The following is a 26,346-nucleotide window of genomic DNA, read 5'->3' as shown; positions in this document are numbered from 1 at the left end:
TTTAGTTTACTATTTCATGTTTAACTATCTTCATACCAAAGTATTATTAAAAGAAAAACATTCTTTGAAATATAAATTTAATGGCATAATGACCTTAAATAAAAACTGATCCATTCGTATCTATATCAGTTCACGAACTCTAATCCTACAACATAAATACATAGGCAATAATTATTAAGCAGATGCATTAATATTATCTAAAAGGCACACTTGTTGGTAATTAAGCAGTTTTATTTACTCAATTATCCTAATATTAAAAAATTCCAATTTATATCACATTTTAAAAAGAAAAGATCAACACAATCCTTTTCGTCATTCTAGACTATTGCATGTATCAGTCGGAGACTTCCCTGGATTGAGAGACAGTCTCTCGATATAAACAGTGTCTCTCGTTGAAGACTAAATGTCTTCGATTAAAAGACTCTATTACTTAAGTGTTAAAAAAACATGAAATCATTATTAAAACAATCATTTCATTAGTCACATTATTTATTCAAACACACATAAACAAGTTGAATCTGGAAAAAAAAATCACAATATAGTATTTATTAGTAGGGCCGGACTTTCTGCAATATATTGAGAGTAAGACTTTAGTGACATACCAAATTTAAAAAGATACCTTTAACTGTTTTTGAAATAATTCATGTAATATCAACTTAAACAATGCTCAACATCACATAGCATAAGAATAGAATTTCATTTACAACTGGTAAGCATAACAAAAATTATTGCCCACGTCTGTGAGGTTACGATTTAGAGCTTATTGCATAAATTACAACAGAGTAAACGTTATATAATCAATGTAAAAACTTCAAGTATCTTCAGGGCTAAAGAAATTACTGTTTTGTACTTTGAAAAGGAAATGATAATGTACATTTTTTAAGATTTATTCTATAAAACTCAGTGATAATGTCAACATTACACAGTACAGTAAAATGTGATACAGGTCAATACACAGTACATATATTTGCAATACACAGTACTCCATCGCCGCTCATTTATGACCAATTTCTTTAAATTAGCTGAAATTTTGCACATGTTTTCTTTGTATGTAATTTAATAAATCGTATGATTCAGAATTTTTATTTATATAACAAGACAATAAGTGACGTTATCAGGAGAAATGTGTCCCCGGCCTGCATTTATCAAATGATAAAGCAGCCATTTTATCACACATTTTAGCGTTTCTTCATAAGATTGACTCATTTTACGCTTGTGGGAGCATAAACACAGTAGCTGGTTTCTAAAAATAAAATCCCTTTTTTCTATAGAAATATTGTAAAATAGAGTAGTAAATTGATATTTTACCTTGTTGACAAAAGTCAATCACTTTTTCGGAAAATACCTTATCACAAAATGGCAATATCAGGTGTATGCATCCTCACCGTGTGAATTATATAGATTATGGTAATTTTCGATTTTTCACAGTTAAGACAATTACTGAGAGTATTTTCCCAATTCCATCTGTTTTGGTAGCTACTAGCATTCCCAATTTGATGGAAAAATCATGACTTTTACAGTTTTTGACCTTAAGATGCATTGTTAATACGTATTTTGAATTTTCATTTTATGATAACTGGTGAGATATTTCTCTATATCACTCACAGTGCCGAACTTCTTTTTTCCAGATAAAATTATCTCCCTTGAAATTTATACTTTAATTTAATTACCTCCCTTTGTTGCCTTTAGAATTACTGTACCTTATGATTATCCTAATACTCAAGTCATACACGAGTCATGTACAGCTAGACAATCCTATATAGAACAAGCTAGCTATAATAAAGTTTTCAAAATAAATAATAGTAATGCTCTAGAAATGTTAACTTGGTTGAAAGGCTTGCCAGTCAGGTGGCTATAGATATGTACGGTATGTGCTTCCTCCACTGGTTCACTATTGTAGGGTAGATTTTACTGGAGAGAGCAAAATTAGTTGGTTGTGGTCTTAGTTAATTTTCGCAAGACATCAACTCAACATTACGTACTATGCCAGCATTTATATTAATTCATTTGGGGGCGTCTTAATTGTCTTATAATGTATTCAACGGGAAATTTGTTTTACAGTTGTTTCATCAAATTTGTGAGAAAGCTTGCTATGTGTATGGAGAGCTTTGGTGCACAGCCTTGTGACAATGTAGTTGCAGCTTTGTTGATCATATTATTCAGATTATTTAAGTACCCACAGATGTCTACTAGTATTGAAAATATGTTTAAAAGTAATATGTAATGACGGCTTTAAGCTCAACTGTTTGGAGAGTTATTCTACTTGCCCAGGCAAGCATCCACATTTTTTAGCTCGACTATACGAAGTATAAGGAGAGCTATCCTACTCGCCCCGGCGTCGGCGTCAGCGTCTTTCCGCGTCCCCACCTTGGTTAAAGTTTTGGTGGACTTTCTCTTTTTTCAACATATCTCTGTAATTACCTGATGGATTTGATTCAAACTTGAAATACTTATTCCTCATCATCATCCACATCATCTGACACAAGGGCCATAACTCTGGCACCAATATTTCATGAATTATCCCCCCTTTTCACTTAGATTTTCGGGTTAAAGTTTTGATGCACTTTCACTCTATCTCTGTTATTACTGAATGGATTTGATTCAAACTTAAAATAGTTGTTCAACATCATCACCCACATCATATGACATAAGGTGCATAACTCTGGCACCATTTTTTCATGAATTATTCCTCCTTTTTACTTAGAATTTTAGGTTAAAGTTTTGGTGCACTTTCACTCTACCTCTGTTATTACTGAATGGATTTGATTCAGACTTAAAATAGTTGTTCAGCATCATCACCCACATCATATGACACAAGATGCATAACTCTGGCACCATTTTTTCTTGAATTATTCCCCCTTTTTACTTAGAATTTCAGGTTAAAGTTTTGGTGCACTTTCACTCTACCTCTATTATTACTGCATGGATTTGATTCAAACTTAAAATAGTTGTTCAGCATCATCACCCACATCATATGACACAAGATGCGTAACTCTGGCCCCAATTTTTCATGAATTATTCCCTTTTTACTTAGAATTTCAGGTTAAAGTTTTGGTGCACTTTCACTCTACCTCTATTATTACTGCATGGATTTGATTCAAACTTAAAATAGTTGTTCAACATCATCACCCACATCATATGACATAAGGTGCATAACTCTGGCACCATTTTTTCATGAATTATTCCCCCTTTTTACTTAGAATTTCAGGTTAAAGTTTTGGTGCACTTTCACTCTACCTCTGTTATTACTGAATGGATTTGATTCAGACTTAAAATAGTTGTTCAGCATCATCACCCACATCATATGACACAAGATGCATAACTCTGGCACCATTTTTTCATGAATTATTCCCCCTTTTTACTTAGAATTTCAGGTTAAAGTTTTGGTGCACTTTCACTCTACCTCTATTATTACTGCATGGATTTGATTCAAACTTTAAATAGTTGTTCAGCATCATCACCCACATCATATGACACAAGATGCGTAACTCTGGCACAATTTTTCATGAATTATTCCCCTTTTTACTTAGAATTTCAGGTTAAAGTTTTATGCACTTTCACTCTGTCTCTTTTATTACTGAATGGATCTGATTCAAACTTAAACAATTGTTCAACATCATTACCCTTATCATATGATGCAAGGTGCATAACTCTGGGACCAATTTTTCATGAATTATTTCCCCTTTTTACTTAGTATTTTAGGTTAAAGTTTTGATGCACTTTCACTCTGTCTCTGTTTATACTGAATGGATTTGATTCAAACTTAAAATAGTTGTTCAACATCATCACCCACACCATATGACGCAAGGTGCATAACTCTGGCACCAATTTTTTATTAATTATTTCCCTTTTTTACTTTGAATTTTAGGTTAAAGTTTTGATGCACTTTCACTCTGTCTCTGTTATTACTGAATGGATTTGATTCAAACTTAAAATAGTTGTTCAACATCATCACCCACACTATATGACACAAGCTGCACAACTCTGGCACCAATATTTAATGAATTATGCCCCTTTTTGCTTAGGATATACTTATATAGTGTTTTGATACATTTTATCTTTACCTCTCTTATTACTTAAGTTGATATTTTTGACATTGACTCAGGCTATTGTGCAATATATTCATCCACAATTGGAGTCATTAAACACTCCAGTGACAGCTCTAGTTTCCTCAGATGTGCCCAGTTTCACTATCCAGCATTGAAATAGTCGAGCACGCTGTCTCCTGTGACAGCTCTTGTGTTAAAATTTGATTCAAAGTCTTTGTCTCTGTTTAAACTTACTTCTTGATGGATTTGCTTCAATTTTGAAATAGATGTTCATGATCATCATCATCACCCACAACAGATGACACCAGGGCCATAACTGTCAACTGTTAACAATATGTTAGGATTTATGCCCCCTTTTAGGTCAACTATTTGACATTTTGAAATATGATAAATGATATATGAAAGGTGTTAACTTAGGACTGGTCCTGTTTCAGTCATTTGACTGCCAGGATTTCTATATAATTATGTCTGTTGAAAAAGGAAATTTCAGGCTTTAGAAAGTAGGTTTACAGGCATCACATTTTCAGCAGAACTCGAGGTCTATTAAAATTTATTTATTTTTTTACTTTTCAGATGCTGAAGGAGAAGAATTACACCTTTGATATAGCATACACAAGTGTATTGAAACGTGCAGTCAAAACCTTATATTTTATGCAAGATGAACTAGATATGCACTGGATTCCAGTTATAAGACATTGGAGGTTGAATGAACATCACTATGGTGGACTCCAGGGTCTGAATAAATCCGAGACCGCTGCAAAACACGGTGAAGCCCAAGTCGAGGTATCAGTCAGTATGAATATACATTGCTACTCCTGTTAAATGTGTTTAGTGAGGGGCTTTGTATATGTTTCATTATTTGATATAATCTATTCTGAGGTTGTTTGTATAGTTTACAGCATAATGTAAACATTAAAAGACACTCATTCCAAGGCAGATCTTATATTTCCGCATTATTTAAAATTTTGACAGAAACACCTATTTATTACACGTATACATTTACAATTGGTAACGAGTAGGTTATGTGTCTATTTAATGTTATAAATGTTTAAGTAATAGCATGATGCAGCCTGAATATGTGCATTAACATGATTAAAGTTTATGTAAACAGGTTTGTTACATCTGTTCAAGTTGAAATTTTGTTATGTATAGGTTTTAAACCTTGTCCATGAATGTTAGAACTTCTGTGTTCTTAGAGAGAATGTATACGAATAAATCACCACCACTATGGCAAAATGCCTAGAGATAATTTATCAGAACAAATCACTACAACAATACACCAGACTAATTATGACAAAGTGCTTAGCAGTACAAACTTGTGTGTATATTTCACAACAAGTCCACAAACTCTTTATGACTGCCTGTACTACAACTGGTATTGTAACAAATCTCTGTACTCATGTCTCACAAATCAGCAGTGACATTTAATTTAGTATTTCTAACTCATTGGAACCAGAGAAGCTACACATTCTCTTTGAATGTTAACTGGATCATGAGTATAGATTGGGAACACATTTGAGCAGGTTGAGAGACTTTCCCTAAACATAGACCTTAATAGTAAAAAATATTTTAAGTTTTTGAAAAAGAAGTTTGTTATTCAAGAGGTATGTCTGGGATAGTTTGTGTATTCATAATGTAACAAATAGTATTATACCAAACACAAAGACATTTGTACATTCAATTAGCTTTGGAAAATTTATGTGCCTAAACTAAATATCTACCCTAGTCCAGTGGAACTTTCAAAACATTTTTCAGGAGGACAGTGCGCAATAGCCTCCTATTTATTCTGAACAATGTGTACAATTACTTTGTTTAAACCATCATGTTAAGTTTGAGTTGTGCTTCATTTAATGTAATCGGCTTGTTGGTATTATGGTATCTGTTTTGTCTATTTTCTCAACAGGTTTGGAGACGGTCTTATGACACCCGTCCACCAGCACTGGAGGCTAGCGATAAACGATCTGCTACAAATGAGGCAAAATATGGCGTAAGTTTTTTATTACCACCGTTTACACACAGTACTTTGCTCACAACTGAAATAAAGTTTATTCACTGCTGATAAATGTTAACAAATTATAATTCATGCTTTTATATGTATATGAGAGTTATGTGTTTGCATTATCTTAATGGAAAGTACCAGTTAGTAATCTACCAAAAGCTAAGAAATCATTTAATTTCCTGGTTTGGGCAAAAATGCCTATTTTTATACGCCCGTTTGAAAAACGGGACGTATTATGGGAACGCCCCTGGCGGGCGGATGGGCAGGCGGGCGGGCGGGTGGCGTCCACAGACCTTGTCCGGAGCATATCTTCTACATGCCTGGAGGGATTTTGATGAAACTTGGCACAGTTGTTCACCAGAATGAGACGGAGTGTCATGCGCAAGAACCAGGTCCCTAGGTCTAAGGTCAAGGTCACACTTAGAGGTCAAAGGATACAAGAATGAAAACTTTGTCCGGAGCATTTCTTCTTCATGCATAGAGGGATTTTGATATAACTTGTCACAAATGTTCACCACCATGAGGCGGAGTGTCATGCGCAAGAACCAGGTCCCTAGGTCTAAGGTCAAGGTCACACTTGGAGGTCAAAGGATACAAGAATGAAAACCTTGTCCGGAGCATTCTTTCTTCATGCATAGAGGGATTTTGGTATAACTTGTCACAAATGTTCACCATCATGAGGCGGAGTGTCATGCGAAAGAACCAGGTCCCTAGGTCTAAGGTCAAGGTCACACTTAGAGGTCAAAGGATACAAGAATGAAAACCTTGTCCGGAGCATTTCTTCTTCATGCATAGAGGGATTTCGATATAACTTGGGACAAATGTTCACCACCACGAGACGACGTGTCATGCGCAAGAACCAAGTCCCTAGGTCTAAGGTCAAGGTCACACTTAGAGGCCAAAGGTCAGATACAAGAATGACTTTGTCCGAAGCATTTCTTCTTCATGCATGGAGGGATTTCGATGTAACTTTGCACAATTATACACCATCATGAGAGGAAGTGTCATGCACAGTTCCTTTCTTTAGAATTACTTCCCTTTGTTGTTACTATAAATAGCTTATATTGTAACTTCTTCATAACTAGTCATAGGGAAAAATCGAGACCACTTTTCTGTAATACAACATGCATGCTACATACAATTTTGAGGTGTATTTTGACCAATCTCTACCTGGTAAAGATTTTTGTGTGGACTTACAATTTTTTTTGATATTTTTTTTTTTTTTTTTTTTTTTTAAGATTAACTTCCCTTAGTTGTTACTATAAATAACTTATATTGTAACTTTTTTATAATTGACCATAGGGAAAAACCAAGACCACTTTTCTGTGGTACAACATAGATGTTACTTTCAAATTTTAGGTGTATTTTAAGGTCTCTCTACCTGGTAAGGAATTTTTTTGTGGACTTAGGAAAACAAATGACTTACAATGATTACTAAACAACCACAAAATTAAAATTCATTTGCAATACAGCAGCTAGAGTAAAGAAATTTGCTGTGACAGGCGTATATTGTGACATTCTGGCACTCTTGTTTTAGTGTTACTAATCCACAGATTTTAACTTTTAAATCTAAAATGAACGGAAATTTTATTTATTATTGGGATTTAATTTATTTTGTTGTTGGACACAACCTTAAAATCCACAAAAATTAGTCCACCACAGATTTTAAGGATTTCACTTAAGTATTTAGCTACGTTAAAGTAGATTGCCTTTAAAATGGTGCAATAAAAGGTGTGTTTATTACCAGTATTTCATTAATTGGTCAAACAGAGTGGGGCGAGTGTGTGGAGATGGGTGGGTGGGTGCGAGGAGTGTTAAAACTGGCTGATTTATTTGTTGTATTATTTCAGATGTATGATACAGCTGTAGTACCACTTTGTGAATGTTTAAAAGATACTGTAGCTAGAGTGCTTCCATACTGGCATGATGTCATTGTTCCAACTATCAAGGTTAGTTATGCCAAAAGTCTCCCTGAGTATCAAAGTAGGGATGTCACTAATTGAGAAATATTGTTTTGATATATGAGCCGCATCATGAGAAAACCAACATAGTGGCTTTGTATAGTATAATCAACTTATCCATTGTTGGTGAGAACTTCAGGTGAACATAAGTATGTGTTTTGGTGGATATTGTGAGCTACTGTGATTACGTCATTGAAGAGGTTCCCTCTGGGCCTTAAGTTTTATAAAGTGAGTTTAGGGACCTTTTGCGGGGGCATCCGTGGCCGAGTGGTTAAGGTCGCTGACTTCAAATCACTTGCCCCTCATCGATGTTGGTTCAAGCCTCGTTCGGGGCGTTGAATTCTTCATGTGAGGAAGCTATCTAGCTGGCTTACAGAAGGTCGGTGGCTCTACCCAGGTGCCCGCTCATGATGAAATAATGCACGGAGGGGCATCTGGGGTCTTCCTCCACCATCAAAGCTGGAAAGTCGCCATATGACCTATAATTGTGTCGGTGCGACGTTAAACCCAACAAAATAAATAAATAAATAGGGACCTGTTGCAGAATGCTGATTTGCCATTGCATTGGTCAATTTCCGAAATGTGCTAAGAAAAAAAAATCAAATAATGGGAGTTCAGTAGTCTTAGACCCTGGTTCTTTTACATGCAAGGTTTAAGCTGTAAAATTACCTTACATGACCTTGGTTTAAAGTCATGGAGTCACTGAGGCTTCAACCTCTTGTTTTGTAGTCTAGCATCGATCTTCATGTAAAAAATTTTAATTCTATTATATTTCAGTCCGGACAGAAGGTGCTGATTTCTGCCCATTGCAACACTTTGAGAGGCCTGATAAAATATCTAGACAATTTATCTGATGCTGAAATCACTGAACTTAATGTACCTTCAGGTAAAGTCATTGACAACCCAGTTTTAAAGTAGTTCTGCAAGCTTGATAAACCGTAAGTCTTGGCTTGATTTGATATAATCCTGATAACATAGAATGAAACCTGAAAGGAAAATCATCCTGCATACTAATGTCATTCCTTGTGTACTTATATGAAGATGGCAACATTCTAAAGATAATAATGATGACAAAAATGTTGACACCATAAATTATTCAGAAGTTTGTGCCCAGATTCACTAGAAGATGGCGGAACTCTGAAATAATTGGCACATCTCAAAACAGACCTATACATTTTATTTGACCATACATATATTATAGACAGCGTCTTGATTTACAACTGTGGAAGATTTCTATTCACGAAATTATCCTCAAAATTTTCCAGTACTAAGTACATGTAGTTTATAAACATTCGCAAGAGCTAAAAAAAAATTCAAGTTTGACACACCCGTATATTCCAAGAAAATTAGTCCTCTGCAAAATTAATAATTTCACAGTAGAATGTTGTGTTTATGATTTTAGTGTTTATATTCAGTTGACCAATCACTTCTATATTTTTAGGCATTTCTTCAGAATAAATGCTTTTCATAAACTTTTCCGTCAGCTCCAGCACAAGTTGTTTTTTGAAATTTCATTCCTTTGAAGTTTTTTACAAGTTAAGTCTAACAGGACAAAAACACTTTTTCGTTTGTATGTTATTTTGACCTCTCTGAGTAACTTGTCATAAAATATGTTCTAGATTAATGTCATGATTTATTTATTTTTTGTCGGAAATGTACAGGTGTTAATGTAGTATCGGTATTTTGAAAAAAACAAACATTATCCAGATCATATCATATGCTGATGCAATAGAATTGATTCAGGTGAAATAACTTTCATATATTAGAACAGGCTTTCCCTCGGAAAGTTCTCGTTACGTGAGAAATCAATACTTTGCATTTGTATTTTACAGGTATACCCCTTGTATATGAATTAGATGAAAATCTTAAGCCAGTAAAACACTACTATTTAGCTGATGAGGCCGCAGTGAAGGCAGCAATGGACAAAGTTGCCAACCAGGGAAAAGCCAAGTAAACAAAAATCCATTTCAACAATCTATGGAGTATGAACCTCGACGTTTGAGCATTCATTTAAAGTAACTGTTCAGATGTTATATGTACACAGTGAATGCCAGCAAAGAATTTACTTTACCTGTGTTGTAATTTACACATTTAGAAAAATAGATGAAGATTTGGACAAGCTTTTCTTTCTAGATTTTATTTCTCTTACACAAATTGATTTTGGCTTTAATATTGCAATATTTTCTTTTATTCTCAAGTAATTTTAGTTTTAAAAAATTCAAAACTTTTTTTAGAATTTCTGCTTAAAAAGGTTGATCTGGATTTCTTGTGCCATATGCCTGTGTCGTCTGTCTGCCTAGAGGAATAAAATGGCATCTGTAGCCTAATTGTGCATAACAGTTCCAAAATATGGTAGTTCACATATATTTTCTAAATTCTATTGACAAAGTGTTTACACAGTTTTATGTGTACATACTTGACCACATGAAAAGTCTCTGCACATTCTCAGTATAGCATAGGTTAGAATGATAATAAGAATATTTTCCATAACATTATTGAAATGGTCAAGTTGTGAATTGTGATGATTTTTAAAAATTTTAACATACAGCATAATAGTATTGAGAAATCTCAAGAATGCAAACAGGTTCTAGATAAGATTGCACATGTAATGTTTCCTTCTAGCAGAAAACTGCGAAATGTGTTTTATCAAATAAATGTTTGACATAAAGAAGGCAGTGTTTCAGTTTCAACTTAATGTTGTAAATGGCCTGCATACAGAGACTGTGGTGCTGTTTGCACAGGTTTCACTTTATTTCAAAGATCATTTCAAGGCGTAACTGTTATTTATTTTAGGTATTTTTTCTCTTGCTTGTAAGTGCTATATTCACAAACATTTTTGTTTGTTGTTATTCTTAATGTTAGAAAGGTATTAAAATAATATCATTATAGATTTTTATTGTGTTTTATCTTTATATTGCTGTCCATGTGCTACTGTAATTTTCCAATCTTAGAAAACACTATTTATTTTTGAGCAGTCTATTTTCTTTCTTGGTGAAATAAAAATATACTTGTAGGTTAGGTGACCTCAGTGGCCTAGTGGTTAAGGTCACTATCTATGAAAGGCTTGCCTGTGACTGCTTTAGGTTCAAAAGCTCACTCGAGGTGTAGAATTCTTTCACATGAGGAAGCTTACATAAGATATTTGGCTTTACTCGGGTTCCCTGTCTGTGCTTGCAATAATGTCGAGAGGTGTTCCTTGGGTCTTCCTCCATCATCGTAATCTGTAAAATCACAATATACTGGATGGCTCGATTCTGGTCAACAGTGATCTGCTGAAACTATGCTCACAGTCCACAGCCATCTGTACGAATGTCTAGGTTATAACAAACTTGGAAACATTTTAACCACTAATCAATTAATTGCCTTAAAACTGGCCACACTCGTGTTTGTCCCCTAGTTACAGCATGATAAGATGACCATGAAACAAATACATACTAGTTCTTGCATGCTGGACAGGGTTTTCCCATGTTTTTGCTGGTGCTAGAAAAATGCGTCTTACACCCTTGGATGCAAGACGACTCACATGCTGTAATTTAAGAATGAATGCGTAAATTCATATGCTACTATGATAAAATAGTGCCAAAAAAGAAAAACATTCTTTTTACTTTATTTCTTCTATTAACTGAAGAATATAGCAAAAACAAGAATCTGTCACTACTGTGAAATCATTAATATTCGTAGAGGATTAATTTTCGTGGTTGAGTCGATCCATGAAATTTAATACCAATGAACAAGTAAAATTCCCATTCATTTGATGTTTGAAAGTTGAAATCCACGAATTCATATCCCCACGAAATTGCCGTTTTGACCAAAACCACGAAATTTCATGCCCAAAATGATTTTACCGTAATTGAATATGCAGATGATATCTGGCTTTGCAATAACTCGGCAGAGCCTCGTTACCACCTAAACAGTTACCCTCGAGCCAGATGTTTCTATCGGCACCTTCAATGAGTAAAAGATTCTTATAGTATGACACAGAACATGCAGACAGTTCACCACAATTGAGTGGAAACAGTTAATCTGATGAGGACATGCGCTCCTGACAGAATGCTGGAAGCCTGAAAACCATCGGTATTCATACAAAGAGTATTATTCTTGGAAATCCAAACAAAACATTTAACATATAAATTGATACCAATCATAGGAAGATCTAAATGAAGACAAAGACATTTACAATTTATACATATTTTATTGCACATTATCTTCTACAAAAAAGTAAATAACTACACCCTTAAACATTTGTTAAGACATAAACATCTCTTCTAGTATGAGAAATGGGAGTTCGTCTCCCAAGGTAGTGACTAGAACATTAAACAGCCCTAGTGAAGTAGAAGTACTGTCTATATTACTTTTCAACAGTAATGTCCTTTCACATTTTTCTCTATAAATTCAGTTTTCCCTGCTATTATAGCTGTTATTAGCTACTAGTATATCACATACAGTAGAACTGTTCACAGGTCACAAGGGAATAAGCATAATGCTCAAGTTTGCTAAAGTTTCAAGCAATCTAAAACTAGGAAAGATAAGGAAAATATCTGGGGAGCACAGTAATTCTTTAAGCGAGCCTGGGTACTTGAGCCATCAATATGCAAGTAAGCAGTATTTCACTGTCGGCATAAACAGCATACAAGAATAGAGTACTGCGTAGACATTGCTTGTTGAAATTACAGGTCAATTTGTTATCATTCAATGATGTTAGCTCAACTAGTTAACGTAACAAAGTTTCCAGTATTCTGTTCCAAGACTACAGTGAAATCACTCGATTTTGTTGGTACAATTGCTTTTTCATGGGAACATGCATTAAATTTTGTGGATTTTGAAACTGAAAAAGTTTTAAGACTTAGTGTGAAATTTATGTGTCCATAAGCATGAAATTGCCTGGATTTTCTCAACCTTGAGATCTGTGAAAATTAGTCCACTTAAAATAACAATCACTTCACTGTAACTCGTTCTCAATATATAATGAAAAGTTCAGTAATTGACTCGGACATATAGAGGACAAATGATTCATGTAGTCTGTCCACTTGTCACATAATGGAGAGAATTTATGTCACCTGATTGTCAAACAAGCCCAGGGTCCAATATTACAGAATTTAGCTTGGAGACCAGTCTAGATTGCAGTTTTGCCATTGGTCAATATTGATACATAAATCAAGCAGGTACTTGAAACTTGAGATTGGTCCAAAAACCCAGTTTTATAACCTCAGACACTGCAGGCTGGTAGACTGCTATAACAAAAAAAAACTTTGAAAATAAGTAGAAGTCGTTCAGCTCGTTCAATGTAAGAATATATAAACGATAAGATGGCAAGAACAGAAATATGACTGTATAAATACAACCACAATCACTAACTGTGTATAAGTTACACTTCAGTTATCACATTACATTATCATGGTTTTATTGGTTTTGGGACAATGCTACTATTGGCTAAAATGACCCAAATGCATGATGAAAACATTATCCACTGAAAATTTTAAGATTATTTCATTATAGCATGAAACAAACCTGTCAAAATTGAGGTATTAAAGCTTTTATCAGTGAAAAAAACTATTGACTGCCAACTGCTGTAAATTTATGAAAATGGTTTTATGGTTTAACCTAATGGTTTACTTTTTACTTTTTAAACAAATTGAATATAAAAGTATAAAAATCTTTTAAGAAAGGCAACTTTTCACATTTTTTTTATAAAAATCACTGAAAAGGTCTGTGAATACTCAACACTGACAATCAATATATTTGACAGTTAGTAACAAAAAAAACAACCCTTTTTTCTTTAAAGTCATACAGTTATGAAGCAACATTAAAACTGTGATAACAAGAGCTATCACTAAAGGTGATGAATGTACCCCCCGCATGCACTGACACAGTACATTGCAATTTGACGCACACAAGATTGCATAATTATGTGGACTGTATGTATATAGACTGTATGTATACAGTAAAGTAACAAAAAACAAAGTCCCATAACTATGCAAAATATTTATCTAAAAGAATGTAACATGCACCATGCACAACTAGGGTTGGTACTGATCACTTGTGTGAAGTTTCATTAAATTGTGTGTAAGGGTTTGGTAGATTAGGCATGCACAAGATTGCATATGCAGACTGTATGTACATAGTATGTTAACAAGAAACAAAGTCCCATAACTCTGCATTTTTTGTCGCTGAAAGAACCTAACATGACCCATGCACAACTACTGTTGATACTGATCACTTGTGTGAAGTTTCATTAAATTGTGTCAAGGGGATGAGGAGAGATGGTGCGTACAAAATTGTGTCTATGTATATAGTATAGTAACAAAAAAACAAAGTCCCATAACTCTGCAAATTTTTTTCTGAAAGAACCTAACATGCCCCATGCACAACTACTGTTGTTACTGATCACTTGTGTGAAGTTTCATTAAATTGTGTCAAGGGGATCAGGAGAGATGGTGCGCACAAGATTGTGTCTATGTATATAGTATAGTAACAAAAAAACAAAGTCCCATAACTCTGCAAATTTTTTTTCTAAAAGAACCTAACATGCCCCATGCACAACTACTGTTGGTACTGATCACTTGTGTGAAGTTTCATTAAATTGTGTCAAGGGGATGAGGAGAGATGGTGCGCACAAGATTGTGTCTATGTATATAGTATAGTAACAAAAAAACAAAGTCCCATAACTCTGCAAATTTTTTTTCTAAAAGAACCTAACATGCCCCATGCACAACTACTGTTGGTACTGATCACTTGTGTGAAGTTTCATTAAATTCTGTCAAGGGGATAAGGAGAGATGGAGCGCACAAGATTGCGTCGACGGACAGACAGACAGACGGACAGACAGACAACCTGAAACCAGTATACCTCCCCTTACAACTTTGTTGTCGGGGCTACAAAAATAAGCAACAGTACAGAAGTAAGTGAAAAACAAGCAAAGCAAAACACAAAAACATTGATAAAGAATGAATACTGTAAGAATTGAACCTGTATTCATCAAAATGCTAGATGTAAAATTTTGAACTGATATCCTTGAGCTGAAATCCAAACTGTTTGCCATAATCAACAGCTTGAGACTGTTTCATGCTGCTTAATTTTCACAAATTTAACATTTACCCTGCTGAATTTTTAAAATGGACTGGTCCATCATTCAATTTGGGCAGTATCACTATCTATTCAAAGGGGTGTTCACTGAAAATTTACTGACAGCAGCAAACAGTGCAGACCATGTGATGCCTGTAACTGACGTGCAGGCTGATCTTGGTCTGTACTGCTTACAAAGGCAGAATCATTTGCTGCCAGCAGGACTGCTGATATTAATGAAATAATTATAACAGAAATTTCGTATACTTAGCAAGACTGATGCAGTTTTGAAAAAGTTACCTTACAGTCTTACTTACACTGATTATAATAATAGCTACTGTGAAATTCAAATTCTCGGCACTGAAGAGTAAATTTGATGAATACAGGTCCTGAGGTACTCCAGGATTTCTTATGACTATAACAAAACTGTATGTAGAACAGTTGACCTCTAGAACATTTTACTGCAGTGCTATCAAAATAAATAGCTACTTATCAGGCTCAGAGAAACATGTTTGACAAAACTGGTGGAAGCTTTGAAAGTTATAATTTTCTCCCTTGTAGCTGCAGCCAGCAACTGTTCTATGATACATTTCAAATAATAATTACAAATATGTAATTAACAATGTTGCTGTAAATTTTGGTATGCTATTTTAACCCATACCTTGCTAAATTTCTATAATGAACTTGTCCATCTTTCAATTTGGACAGTACCATTAACTGTTAAAAGGGGTGCTTACCAAAAAGATACTGACTGAATGGCTAACAGTGCAGACCATGATCAGACTGCACAGATGTGCATCTGTGCAGGCTAATCTTGGTCTGCACTGGTTGCAAATGCAGAATCACTTGCTGCCAGCTGGCTAATGGTTAAGCTTAATCTTTCCCTATATCCACACAGTCAAATAAACTTCTTTTACTTGGTCATTAAGGTAACTAAAACTGTTTTCTTCCTCATATTTTATTAAATAAATAATTCTCTTTTTTTTTTAACCCTTGCCCTGCTAAATTTCTATAATGAACTTGTCCATCTTTCAGTTAGGACAGTACCATTAACTGTTAAAAGGGGTGCTTAACCAAAAAGATACTGACTTAATGGCAAACAGTGCAGATCTTGAACAGACTGCACAGATGTGCAGGCTAATCATGATCTACACTGGTCGCAAAGGCAGAATCAATCCAGTCCAGCATGGTAAGGGTTAAACCAATGTAAACTGTTCACTTTTAAAGAATATCTTTTTCAATGTTAGCTTGAACTAAACTATGAAATAATTCATAAAACAGCAAGTTAAAATTAGAAGAAAACAGGATTTAAAAGTTTAAAAAACAAAACTATAAATTTATTAAAGGCAATATAAAGTCTGCAAATAAACTAGATATAAAATTTCTAAAATTCTGGCATGCAGAAGATAAAATATGCAAATAATAAAATCTTAACTTCATATAAAAACATGGACTATGAAAATTAATGTATTGTACATTTATTATATTATAGAAAAAGGTCATGACTAGTAATAGTTTGGATTAAAATACACGTCAGCCATATGGTAGAAAATAATACGCAAAAATGAACTTGAAAAACATATACATATATGTCTACATGCATTATATTACTATACACTGATAAATCTATACCTAACGTGTAGACTGTAGTTTTTAAATGCAGACATAGGTTGAAGTGTTACTCTTCGGTGGTATATTATATGCATGATAGTACACAAAAATACATTCATTTCCTATGTATCTTTATTGTGTACATGACCGACATTTTGCAGTACATGTATTGACAAGCAACATAAATAAGACATTGAGAGGAAATCTAGCAATTAACTCAAACTCCTTAATCAACCTTGTAGGGCTGTCATTGATTGGGTCTTAGGCATATCGACGATACCGATATATCAGAAGACAATTATCGATGATACATCGATATATCGATTATTAAGTTAGGTTAACAACCTATTTGTTCATATGCATACTATATACCTTCCTGTAAATGCTGTTTTTAGTTTTATTGCCTACTTTTCATATTACTGTTTGGTTGTGTTGTATTTGTATTTATGAAAATAAAAGAAACAAATAAAAATTGATAAAATCTTTCATTTTTATTTTTATTTCACTTCTCTTTTGCATTTATCTAAATTTACAACTTTGTAAGCTTGATTGTTTTTGAGGGTCTGAGTGTTTATCTGGATAGTTTTTTCTCTCTGTAAAATATCGATTTTTGAAAATGGGAATCGATAATCGATCGACAAAAAAATATCGTTGATACATCGATATCGTTTCTATCGATGACAGCCCTACAACCTTGTGCAACAGAATCAAAAAATAATTACCAAACTATAATAAGCTTACTACGAAATTTTACAGTCTTTTTAAGTTTTAACTGAACAACTGAATGAAGTATTGCCATGCAATACAAAGTCCCCTACTGGAAGGAACCTGATTTTCTCTATTATTATTTATAGTAACAACAAAGGGAAGTTAATCCTAAAAACTCTTTACTAGGTAGAGATGTCAAAATACACCTAAAAATTGGATGTAACATGCATGTTGTACCACAGAAAAGTGGTCTCGATTGTTCCCTATAGCCAGTAATAAAAAAAGTTACAATATAAATTATATTTATAGTAATTACAAAGGGAAGTAATTCTAAAAACAAGGGTGCCTCATAGTGGTGAACATTTGTGCCAAGTTACATCAAAATCCCTCCATGCATAAAGAAATGCTCCGGACAGTCATTCTTGAATTTGACATTTGACCTCTAAGTGTGACCTTGACCTTAGACCTAGGGACCTGGTTCTTGCGCATGACAATCCGTCTCGTGATGGTGAATATTTGTGCCAAGTAATATTAAAATCCCTTTAAAGATTGTTGAGTTACAGACTGTACAGGAAAAAAACCCTTTTGGCCTTTGACTTCCAAATGTGACCTTGACCTTTTAGCTAAGGCCCAGGTTTTGCACATGACACATTGTCTTATCCAGAGACATATTTGTGTCAACTGATATTTAAATCCTGTTTTGCATGACAAAGTAACAGACCGGACAGGAAAAAAATCCTATTGATCTTTGATCTCCAAGTGTGACATTGACCTTTAAGCTAGGGTTCTGGGTGTTGCGCATGGCATGTCATCTCATCATGGAGAACATTTATGCCATGTAATATTGTAATCCCTTGATGGATGACAGAGTTATGGACCGGACAGGAAAAAAACACTGTTGACCTTTGACCTCCTATTGTGACCTTGACCTTTGAGCTAGGGGTCCGAGTTTTGCGCATGACATGTCGTCTCATCATGGGGAATATTTGTGCCAGGTAATATTAAAATCCCTTAATGAATGACAGAGTTATGGACCGGACACAAAACAGACACTGTTCATGCCATGTAAACATCTGACTGCTAAGTGTGACCTTGACCTTTGAGCTAGGGGTCTAAAAGTTTTGCATGACACATCGTTATATTATGAGGTATATTTGTGCCAAGTAATATTAAAATCCCTTCATGGATGGCAGAGTTATGGACCGGACAGGAAAAAAACCCTGTTGACCTTTGACCTCCAATTGTGACCTTGACCTTTGAGCCAGGGGTCCGGGTTTTGCGCATGACACATCGTCTCATCATGGGGAACATTTACGCCAAGTAATATTAAAATCCCTTCATGAATGACAGAGTTATGGACTGGACACGAAATTTCGGACAGAAAAGTGCATTCCTATAGTCCCCGAAACTGGTTTTCAACCAGTAGGGGACTAAGTTTCAGGCATGTATCTTTATCACAAACTCAGAGTAGCTTAAAATGTAACATACAACACAGTTTCAGTTTCAGAGTAAATTTAATTTAAAATGCAATCATACAGGTTCCAACTTAAACATATAAAAAAGAAACACATTTATGACAATTGGCGCTTGCCCTCTGTACACTGTACAGAAAGATTACTTTTGTGGACTTTTTATGTTTTAATGGTAAAAAAAACAACATATATATATGCATATACAGCTCTTTGAGAGTCAATGGACCACAAATAACACAACTAACTAAATCTAAAATTGCAGAAGTAGCTATGTAACAAAATCAGAGACTATGTTACTTTGAAAAACAACAAAAAATGATACACTCATTATTAATACAGTCAAGAAATGCATTTCCCAACTGCATTCTGCATTGTAGACAAACATCACTTAAGTTAATTAAGTGAACAAGAAGGATATTTGCTTTGCTGAACGCCCTTAGATTTATGTCAAAGTTTTCGAAATTTACAAAATACTTTCATTAGTTAATAACTATAACTGAAACACAATTTCTAAAGTGATTCTGCAAGTTTTAGGAAGCTTTTAAGTATACAAACAACTCTTTTTGTAAATAAAATGCATTATTTAAATCATGCTTTTGAAATTTGATGTAAAATTGAAGTAGTTTACCTGTATTTTATACATATATCATACACATTAAAATATCTACTGAAACAACAATGTTCATATCTGGAGTAATGCCCCTTCCATCATTCTCATGCATTGACAATGTTTCATTATTTTGCAGCTTCAATACTTAGTAAAGAGGAGATCCTGGCTGTTGGGCAAAGAATATAGATTTGTTTGTTTTGGGTTTAACGCCGTTTTTCAACAGTATTTCAGTCATGTAACGGCGGGCAGTTAACCTAATCAGTGTTCCTGGATTCTGTACCAGTACAAACCTGTTCTCCGCAAGTAACTGGCAACTTCCCCACATGAATCAGAGGTGGAGGACTAATGATTTCAGACACAATGTTGTTTATCAAATAGTCACGGAGAACATACGCCCAGCCCGAGGATCGAACTCACGACCCGTGATCCATAGACCAACGCTCTACCTACTGAGCTAAACGGGTGGTAAGAATATAGAGGTTTCTATGTAACTTAAAGATATACCATGAACACCTACACACACACACAAAAAATATCATTAGATATTATCTTTAAAATGTAGAAAATTCTCAACAAAAGTAGGTAACTTGGCTAAAAATAAAAACTATCTGTGTATGTAGACATTTATAATGTCATGCAATAACAAATAAATGTTAAAAATCTGCCAGTTTTTTACTGGTAGTACCATACTAAGGCTAGTAATAGATTTATTAAGTGTGTACTTTTTTTTTATCTTACATACAATATTTTTTATATGCACAAACATGTTTTTCGTCAACACAGATGCTCTGTATAAATATGAAATTTGGGCACAAAATCACTTTAATCTGCCCTTAAGATCTGATTTAATAGGTACATTAATTTCTTTTATATTTATACTGTATTACTATTTCTTCAATGACATGATTTAGTATCATGTACAGGTAAAAAATCTTCCTTCGGCTCATATTCATAAGAAATAATGAAAAAAAAAAGAAAAAAAGATAAACCAAAATCATATTCAATTTTTCTGTTTCATGTTAATATATAATCCTGTCTTCATCATTGAAACCAGTTAGCAGCCATTATACACCCTATATTTTGCTGAATTTTTTAGAATAATAGAAAACTTAACACTGATATCTGAAATTCCGTGACAACGTCTTATCTTACATACAGCAGCATCTTTTCAATGACTTTTTGATTGTAAAGCAGTTTTTTAATTTTATGTTCCATATTTGCCAAAAATCTTACAAAATCTACCTAAAAGACAACTCAAATTGGTATATAATCTTTTACAATTATATCTTACAACAAATACATTTGCCATGTTGATAGTCTCTATTGACATAACAGACCGAAATTCATAATTTGTTTACAAAACATTCAGTACATTCTACTATATACATCTGTAATCAATTTTTCTATAACCCATACCCTGCTGACTTCAAACCGTTGATAAATTTCTATACATAAACCAGTTAGCAGCCATTACACATCCTATATTTTGCTGAAAATTTTAGAATAATAGAAAACATAACACTGATATCTGAAATTCCGTGACAACTGTCTTATCTTACATACAGCAGCATCTTTTCAATGACTTTTTGATTGTAAAGCAGTTTTTTAATTTTATGTTCCATATTTGCCAAAAATCTTACAAAATCTACCTAAAAGACAACTCAAATTGGTATATAATCTTTTACAATTATATCTTACAACAAATACATTTGCCATGTTGATGGTCTCTATTGACATAACAGACCGAAATTCATAATTTGTTTACAAAACATTCAGTACATTCTACTATGTACATCTGTAATCAATTTTTCTATAACCCATACCCTGCTGACTTCAAACCGTTGATAAATTTCTATACATCTGCAACATCAAGACACTTAGTATGCTTTGTGTCACTGGATGGGAATATTTCTGCCACCAGAAGATATCTTTCACACTGGTTACCATGGTAACTAGGAGAACATCTCTATCATAAGAAGATTTTTTACCATCAGCTTGGTCACCATGGCAAGTAGGAGAATATTTTTACCACTAGAAAATACCTGCCACACTGCTGACCATGGTAACTCAGAGAATATTTTTGCCACTAGAAGGCATCAGTCAAACTGGCTACCATGACATCTAGGAGGAATATTTTTGCCACTAGAAGGCATCTGCCAAACTGGCTACATCTAGGAGGATTTCTCTTTACCAGCTTGTTCATCCTGAAGAAGTTTATGGCACACTACACATACCAACACTGTCTCAGTCTGTGCTGATGGTGCTGCAATCAATAAAGTAGTGCCTAATATAGTATAAGCATAGGATACATTTCAAGCTGCATCATGCTAGTAAATTTTTCAAAGTAATTTTTCACTTTTTTACATGTATACACCTATTGCTGCAACTTTTCCTGATAATGGATCTATAATAGTGAATAATTCATCATATATCTGTGTATGCTAAATTTCAAAACATATTTCTCATTTGACATGAATGTGTTTTGTTTTTGGGTTTAGCGCCTATTTCAACACCATTTCAGTTATGTAATGGCAGGCAGTTAACCTAATGAGTGTTCCTAGATTCTGCACAAGAACTTACCTATTCTTTGCAAGTAAATGTCTACTTCTCTACATGAACAAGAGGTGTAGGACAACTGATTTCAGATTCATTGATTTTTATCAAACTGTCCATAGAATATATTCCTTGCCCAAGAATTGAACACACGACCCTGCGATCTATCAATTTGCTATTGAGCTAAGTGGACATTTGAAAGCTGTACTACACTGCAGTATTATTAATTTAGAAGTGGAATTATATGCATTTTTCAAGTAAAGATCCAGCTGAAATAGATGTGTGTGTAAGAAGGGTGGAGGAAATTATAGCTTTTAACCTAATATACCAAACTCTTCCTGTTACCAGTACGAAATAACTTTCCAACTATGACTTTTCTTATTTTGCCTGGGGCAGTCTTAACTGCACACGGGAGTTGCTTCCCTTCAACTTTAGAAATCTCTACCTATAGGTAAGGCAGATCACTGCGTAGAAGATTGAAGAAAACTATTATTTTATTAGTCCGATTTCTTTATTTCTAAAGCATCAACTTAAATACTTATGTGGCATTATCGTTAATTTAACACATTTAAATGCAAAGCAACCCGAAAATTGCTTTTATAAAACATTTACCAAAAAAAACACTATGATTGCGCAGTAAGATGCATATAATGCCACTTTAAATGAGAGCATATTTCTAGTATAATACAGAAGCAAGAACACTTAAAATTGCAAAGCTTTGCAATGATTTGTCAAACAAAAGCTATTAATTCAAATAAATGATTCAGTTCTTTGTAGGCAAAACAGCTGTAAATATTTGATATAATTATTCATGTAAGTTCCAATAATTCTCGAAGGGAAAATGAAAGAACCATATTGTAATTCACCAGTTCTTATAACTGTAGTGCTAGTAAAACAAGAGTTATCATTCATGAATACAGAATCTGTAGCTAGAAACAATGACATACCTGTTGCACCAAACAGAGACTTTGGAACCTTTTGATTACAACATTTTGAACAGAAATTGTTACCACAGTGACAACACGTGTGCTGAAATATACAAAAAATAGTGTAACTGAATGTTACAAACTTCTGTCTTTTAAGCTGCAAAAATTATCAGTTACAAAATCATTGCACATAGAAAATCAACAACACTTTAATATGTAATATTTTGATAAAAATCTTGTTATTGTTGTTCTTTTCCACAATAAGTTCAACATAGTCACAAAATGAAGCTGAAATCAATTTCTTTCAACTGAGAAATTATTCCATTTCTTGGACATGAGACTTTGTGTTTTTTTATCAAAATGGCTACTTTAGTATTAAGTTGGGATATGAATTTAAAGATTTCAACTTCTGAAGATTAAATAAATGGCAATTTCATTTGTTCCTTGGTATTCAATGTCACAAAACCCATGAAAAGGAGTCTCTCGCAAAACTGAATAACAGTATCACTGGATGTGGTTATCAATTTTTTCTTATAAAGAATGTCAACAAATTTGCCATTTCAAAAATCTCAGTACTGGCTGCGAAAATTACCATCTAAAAATAAAACGAAAAATCTGAAATGATGCATTCTGCGGACTTTAAAGAAAGATAATGGCTTGCCAAGGTGTTTCCAACATATATGCCATATTTCTGAGGGAACCAATAAGTAAGATTTGGTCAGACAAGGCTATTTTCAAGTGAAATTTGTGTTGAAATAAGAGAGTTTAATATATTAAAATTTTGGCACATGGAATCATGCTTTTAACCCTTAGCCTGCTAAATTTCTAAAATGGACTGGTCTTTCATTCAATTTGGCCAATACCATTTGTTATTCGAAGGGGTGTTCACTAAAAAATTACTGACTGAATAGCGAACAGTGCAGACCATGATCAGCCTGCACAGATGTGCAGGCTGATCTTGGTCTGCACTGGTCACAAAGGCAGATACAATTGCCGCCAGCATGTTAAAGGTTAAAAGGAACTTTTCATATGCTATAAATTTGTGATAACTTGTTGAAAATGTATAATATATGTTTGCATGGAGCAAATATAAAATTCTGCTCTGGCCTGTATACAACATAAAAATGTTAAAAGCACATTTTCTATGGCAAAGATGTGTTGAATACAAATCAAGATGTTAAATGTATCATATTCCAGCACTGATATCTCCTTGAACTAGTCAAAGAAACATCAAAGTTATATAATGACTTACCCTTCTTTTCAAAATAGAAGAAAATGATGTCTTGCATTCAAAACAACATTCTGAAAGTAAAAATGTACTAAATGAGAATTGTTATTGTAGGAATCATCTCTCATGTGATTTTAAACATTTCGAGTTTTTTTTCTTTCTCAATTTGCCATTTGAAGGTGGTCAATCACATTCGAGCAACATTTTCTGACGTATTTCAGTTTTCATATATTCTGATAGAGATTTATTTAAGGAAGAAAATGACCCATTACATAGAGTTAGATTCCTATTCGAAATGATTGTTCCTTTTGATTTTCTAGTTTTACATTTGCATTTGATAAATATTGAAATACATGTATTTCAACAACCTGAAACAAAAGGCAAGTGTAGCTTCCGAATTAATTTATTTTCAAGTCTATCTTGGTTGCGCAACCAAGATAGACAAAGGGAGGTAATAATAATTTTATAAACTTGCAATTCTAATGAATTTTGGCAAAATATGTACTTGTCAATGCAAATGTTTGACAGCTTTATTACAATAGTGTTTATATTCATATCATTCCTTAAAATACAGCTAGCTTGAGTGATAATGGTTCAAGCACCAGCTCTAGCAATACATATGGCCCCTAGCTGTTGTCCTCATATTTTCTGTTCCGATAATTCCAGCTAGAGCATTCAGTTCATTGCAACTTCAGACAACCCATGTTGTAATGTAGTAAATATATATCATTTCCAAATCCATATGCTCTTAGACATAACTGTATTAAAAATCTACTAGGACAACTGCTATTAAGTGTAATTTACAAAATTTCACAAATGTAAGACGTACATACCATTTGAGATAATTTTCCTACGCCGTTTAAGTTCCATGAGTCTCGCCACCATCCCCGGTTTATCACCTGACACAACCTGATCTCCCCCACCTTCTTCATCCCCGGTCTCATCCTGACCTGTCTGAAAAATATAGTAATACTGGTTATACTATATGAGCCGCGCCATGAGAAAACCAACATAGTGGCTTTGAGACCAGCATGGATCCAGACCAGCCTGTGCATCGGCGCAGTCTGGTCAGGATCCATGCTGTCCGCTAACAGTTTCTCTAATTGCAATAGACTTTGAAAGCGAACAGCATGGATCCTGACCAGACTGTGCGGTTGCGCAGGCTGGTCTGGATCCATGCTGGTCGCAAAACCACTATGTTGGTTTTCTCATGGGGCGGCTCATACAATATATGCCCAATGACAAAAATTGAATGATTTACTTCTGAGTTAAAGAAAATTATTATATACTTCACTATCCATAGTAACATATTAGTAATAAAACAATGTAACCTTTGCCAGTAACCGAAAGCATTCACAATAACAAGTTACTGGCACATTACACTGCATACAGAAAGTTTTTTTATGTCTTTTGTTGGGTTTAATGTCAGAAGTACGTGTCATATGGCAGATTTCCAGCTTCTGACAGTGAAGACCCAAGTGGATGTCCAGGCATTATTTCAGCCACTAGCAGGCACCTGGGTAGAACCAGCTGAATAGTGAGGTTTCAAAGCCACTGAGGTGGGAGGAAGTTACATTAAGGCATATCATATGATAAACAACTCAGATACAGGCTTAATCATGTTGAGAACCACAGACACAATATTGCTATTTAACAAGTGTTCAGTTATGCATGTGACATCTAACTCAGAGAAGCAGACCTCAAAAAGTCAACATTCTAGATGTTTTTACTTTATAGTGAAAATATCTCAACAATACATGCATAAAACAAGAAAAGTCTATCTTTACTTGACACTATATTCATCAACAGCATTTTAAAGGACAGAGAGCTATCATAAACAGTTAACAGTGACAGCAGCCTTCATAATAAGTAATCAAACCACTGTTGCTTTGACAACTTTATAAGGATCTTACATGTCTGTGTAAGGCAGGGTTTTCAATACACAAGGGACAGCATGGAATCAGAACAAAGTGTGAGCATTGTTTCTTAACAAGCTGTCCAAAGTTGGAAAACAGCTCTCATTCACAGGCAGACAAGTAAGATCCTTACAAACTTGCGCTATTTTAGACGTTTCTTTCCATAAGTAAATACAAAAATATATTTATCCCTGACATTTGATCAGACAATTCTACACTTTTTCTGCCAGGTAAGCAAGAAAAAAAGTCTT

General features: G+C 34.1%; 2 protein-coding genes across 7 annotated transcripts in view; one reads left to right on the top strand and one right to left on the bottom strand.

Annotated features, from left to right (window-relative positions):
- The window catches only part of LOC123547311 (probable phosphoglycerate mutase), a 41,705-nt gene extending 30,808 nt beyond the window's left edge, over nt 1-10,897 (top strand). For both annotated transcript variants that reach the window (XM_053551591.1, XM_053551590.1), the window contains 5 exons: nt 4,623-4,832; nt 5,953-6,036; nt 7,899-7,997; nt 8,787-8,895; nt 9,842-10,897. In XM_053551591.1, the coding sequence (XP_053407566.1) occupies nt 4,623-4,832; nt 5,953-6,036; nt 7,899-7,997; nt 8,787-8,895; nt 9,842-9,963 (624 nt within the window). In that variant the 3' untranslated portion in view covers nt 9,964-10,897. The remainder of the gene's footprint in view (nt 1-4,622; nt 4,833-5,952; nt 6,037-7,898; nt 7,998-8,786; nt 8,896-9,841) is intronic.
- Nucleotides 10,898-12,181: 1,284 nt separating this feature from the next.
- LOC123547309 (protrudin-like) overlaps nt 12,182-26,346 on the bottom strand; it is a 34,896-nt gene continuing 20,731 nt past the window's right edge. For all 5 annotated transcript variants that reach the window (XM_053551586.1, XM_053551583.1, XM_053551588.1 and 2 more), the window contains exons 9-13: nt 25,013-25,133; nt 24,204-24,253; nt 22,973-23,054; nt 17,376-21,735; nt 12,182-16,917 (exon numbers count right to left, since the gene is read on the bottom strand). In XM_053551586.1, coding sequence (XP_053407561.1) covers nt 21,644-21,735; nt 22,973-23,054; nt 24,204-24,253; nt 25,013-25,133 — 345 coding nt within the window. In that variant the 3' untranslated portion in view covers nt 12,182-16,917; nt 17,376-21,643. The remainder of the gene's footprint in view (nt 16,918-17,375; nt 21,736-22,972; nt 23,055-24,203; nt 24,254-25,012; nt 25,134-26,346) is intronic.

The sequence above is a fragment of the Mercenaria mercenaria genome, chromosome 9 (genome assembly GCF_021730395.1).
Source record: "Mercenaria mercenaria strain notata chromosome 9, MADL_Memer_1, whole genome shotgun sequence".
NCBI lineage: Eukaryota > Metazoa > Mollusca > Bivalvia > Venerida > Veneridae > Mercenaria > Mercenaria mercenaria.
This window is presented reverse-complemented; position numbering and strand designations above follow the sequence as displayed.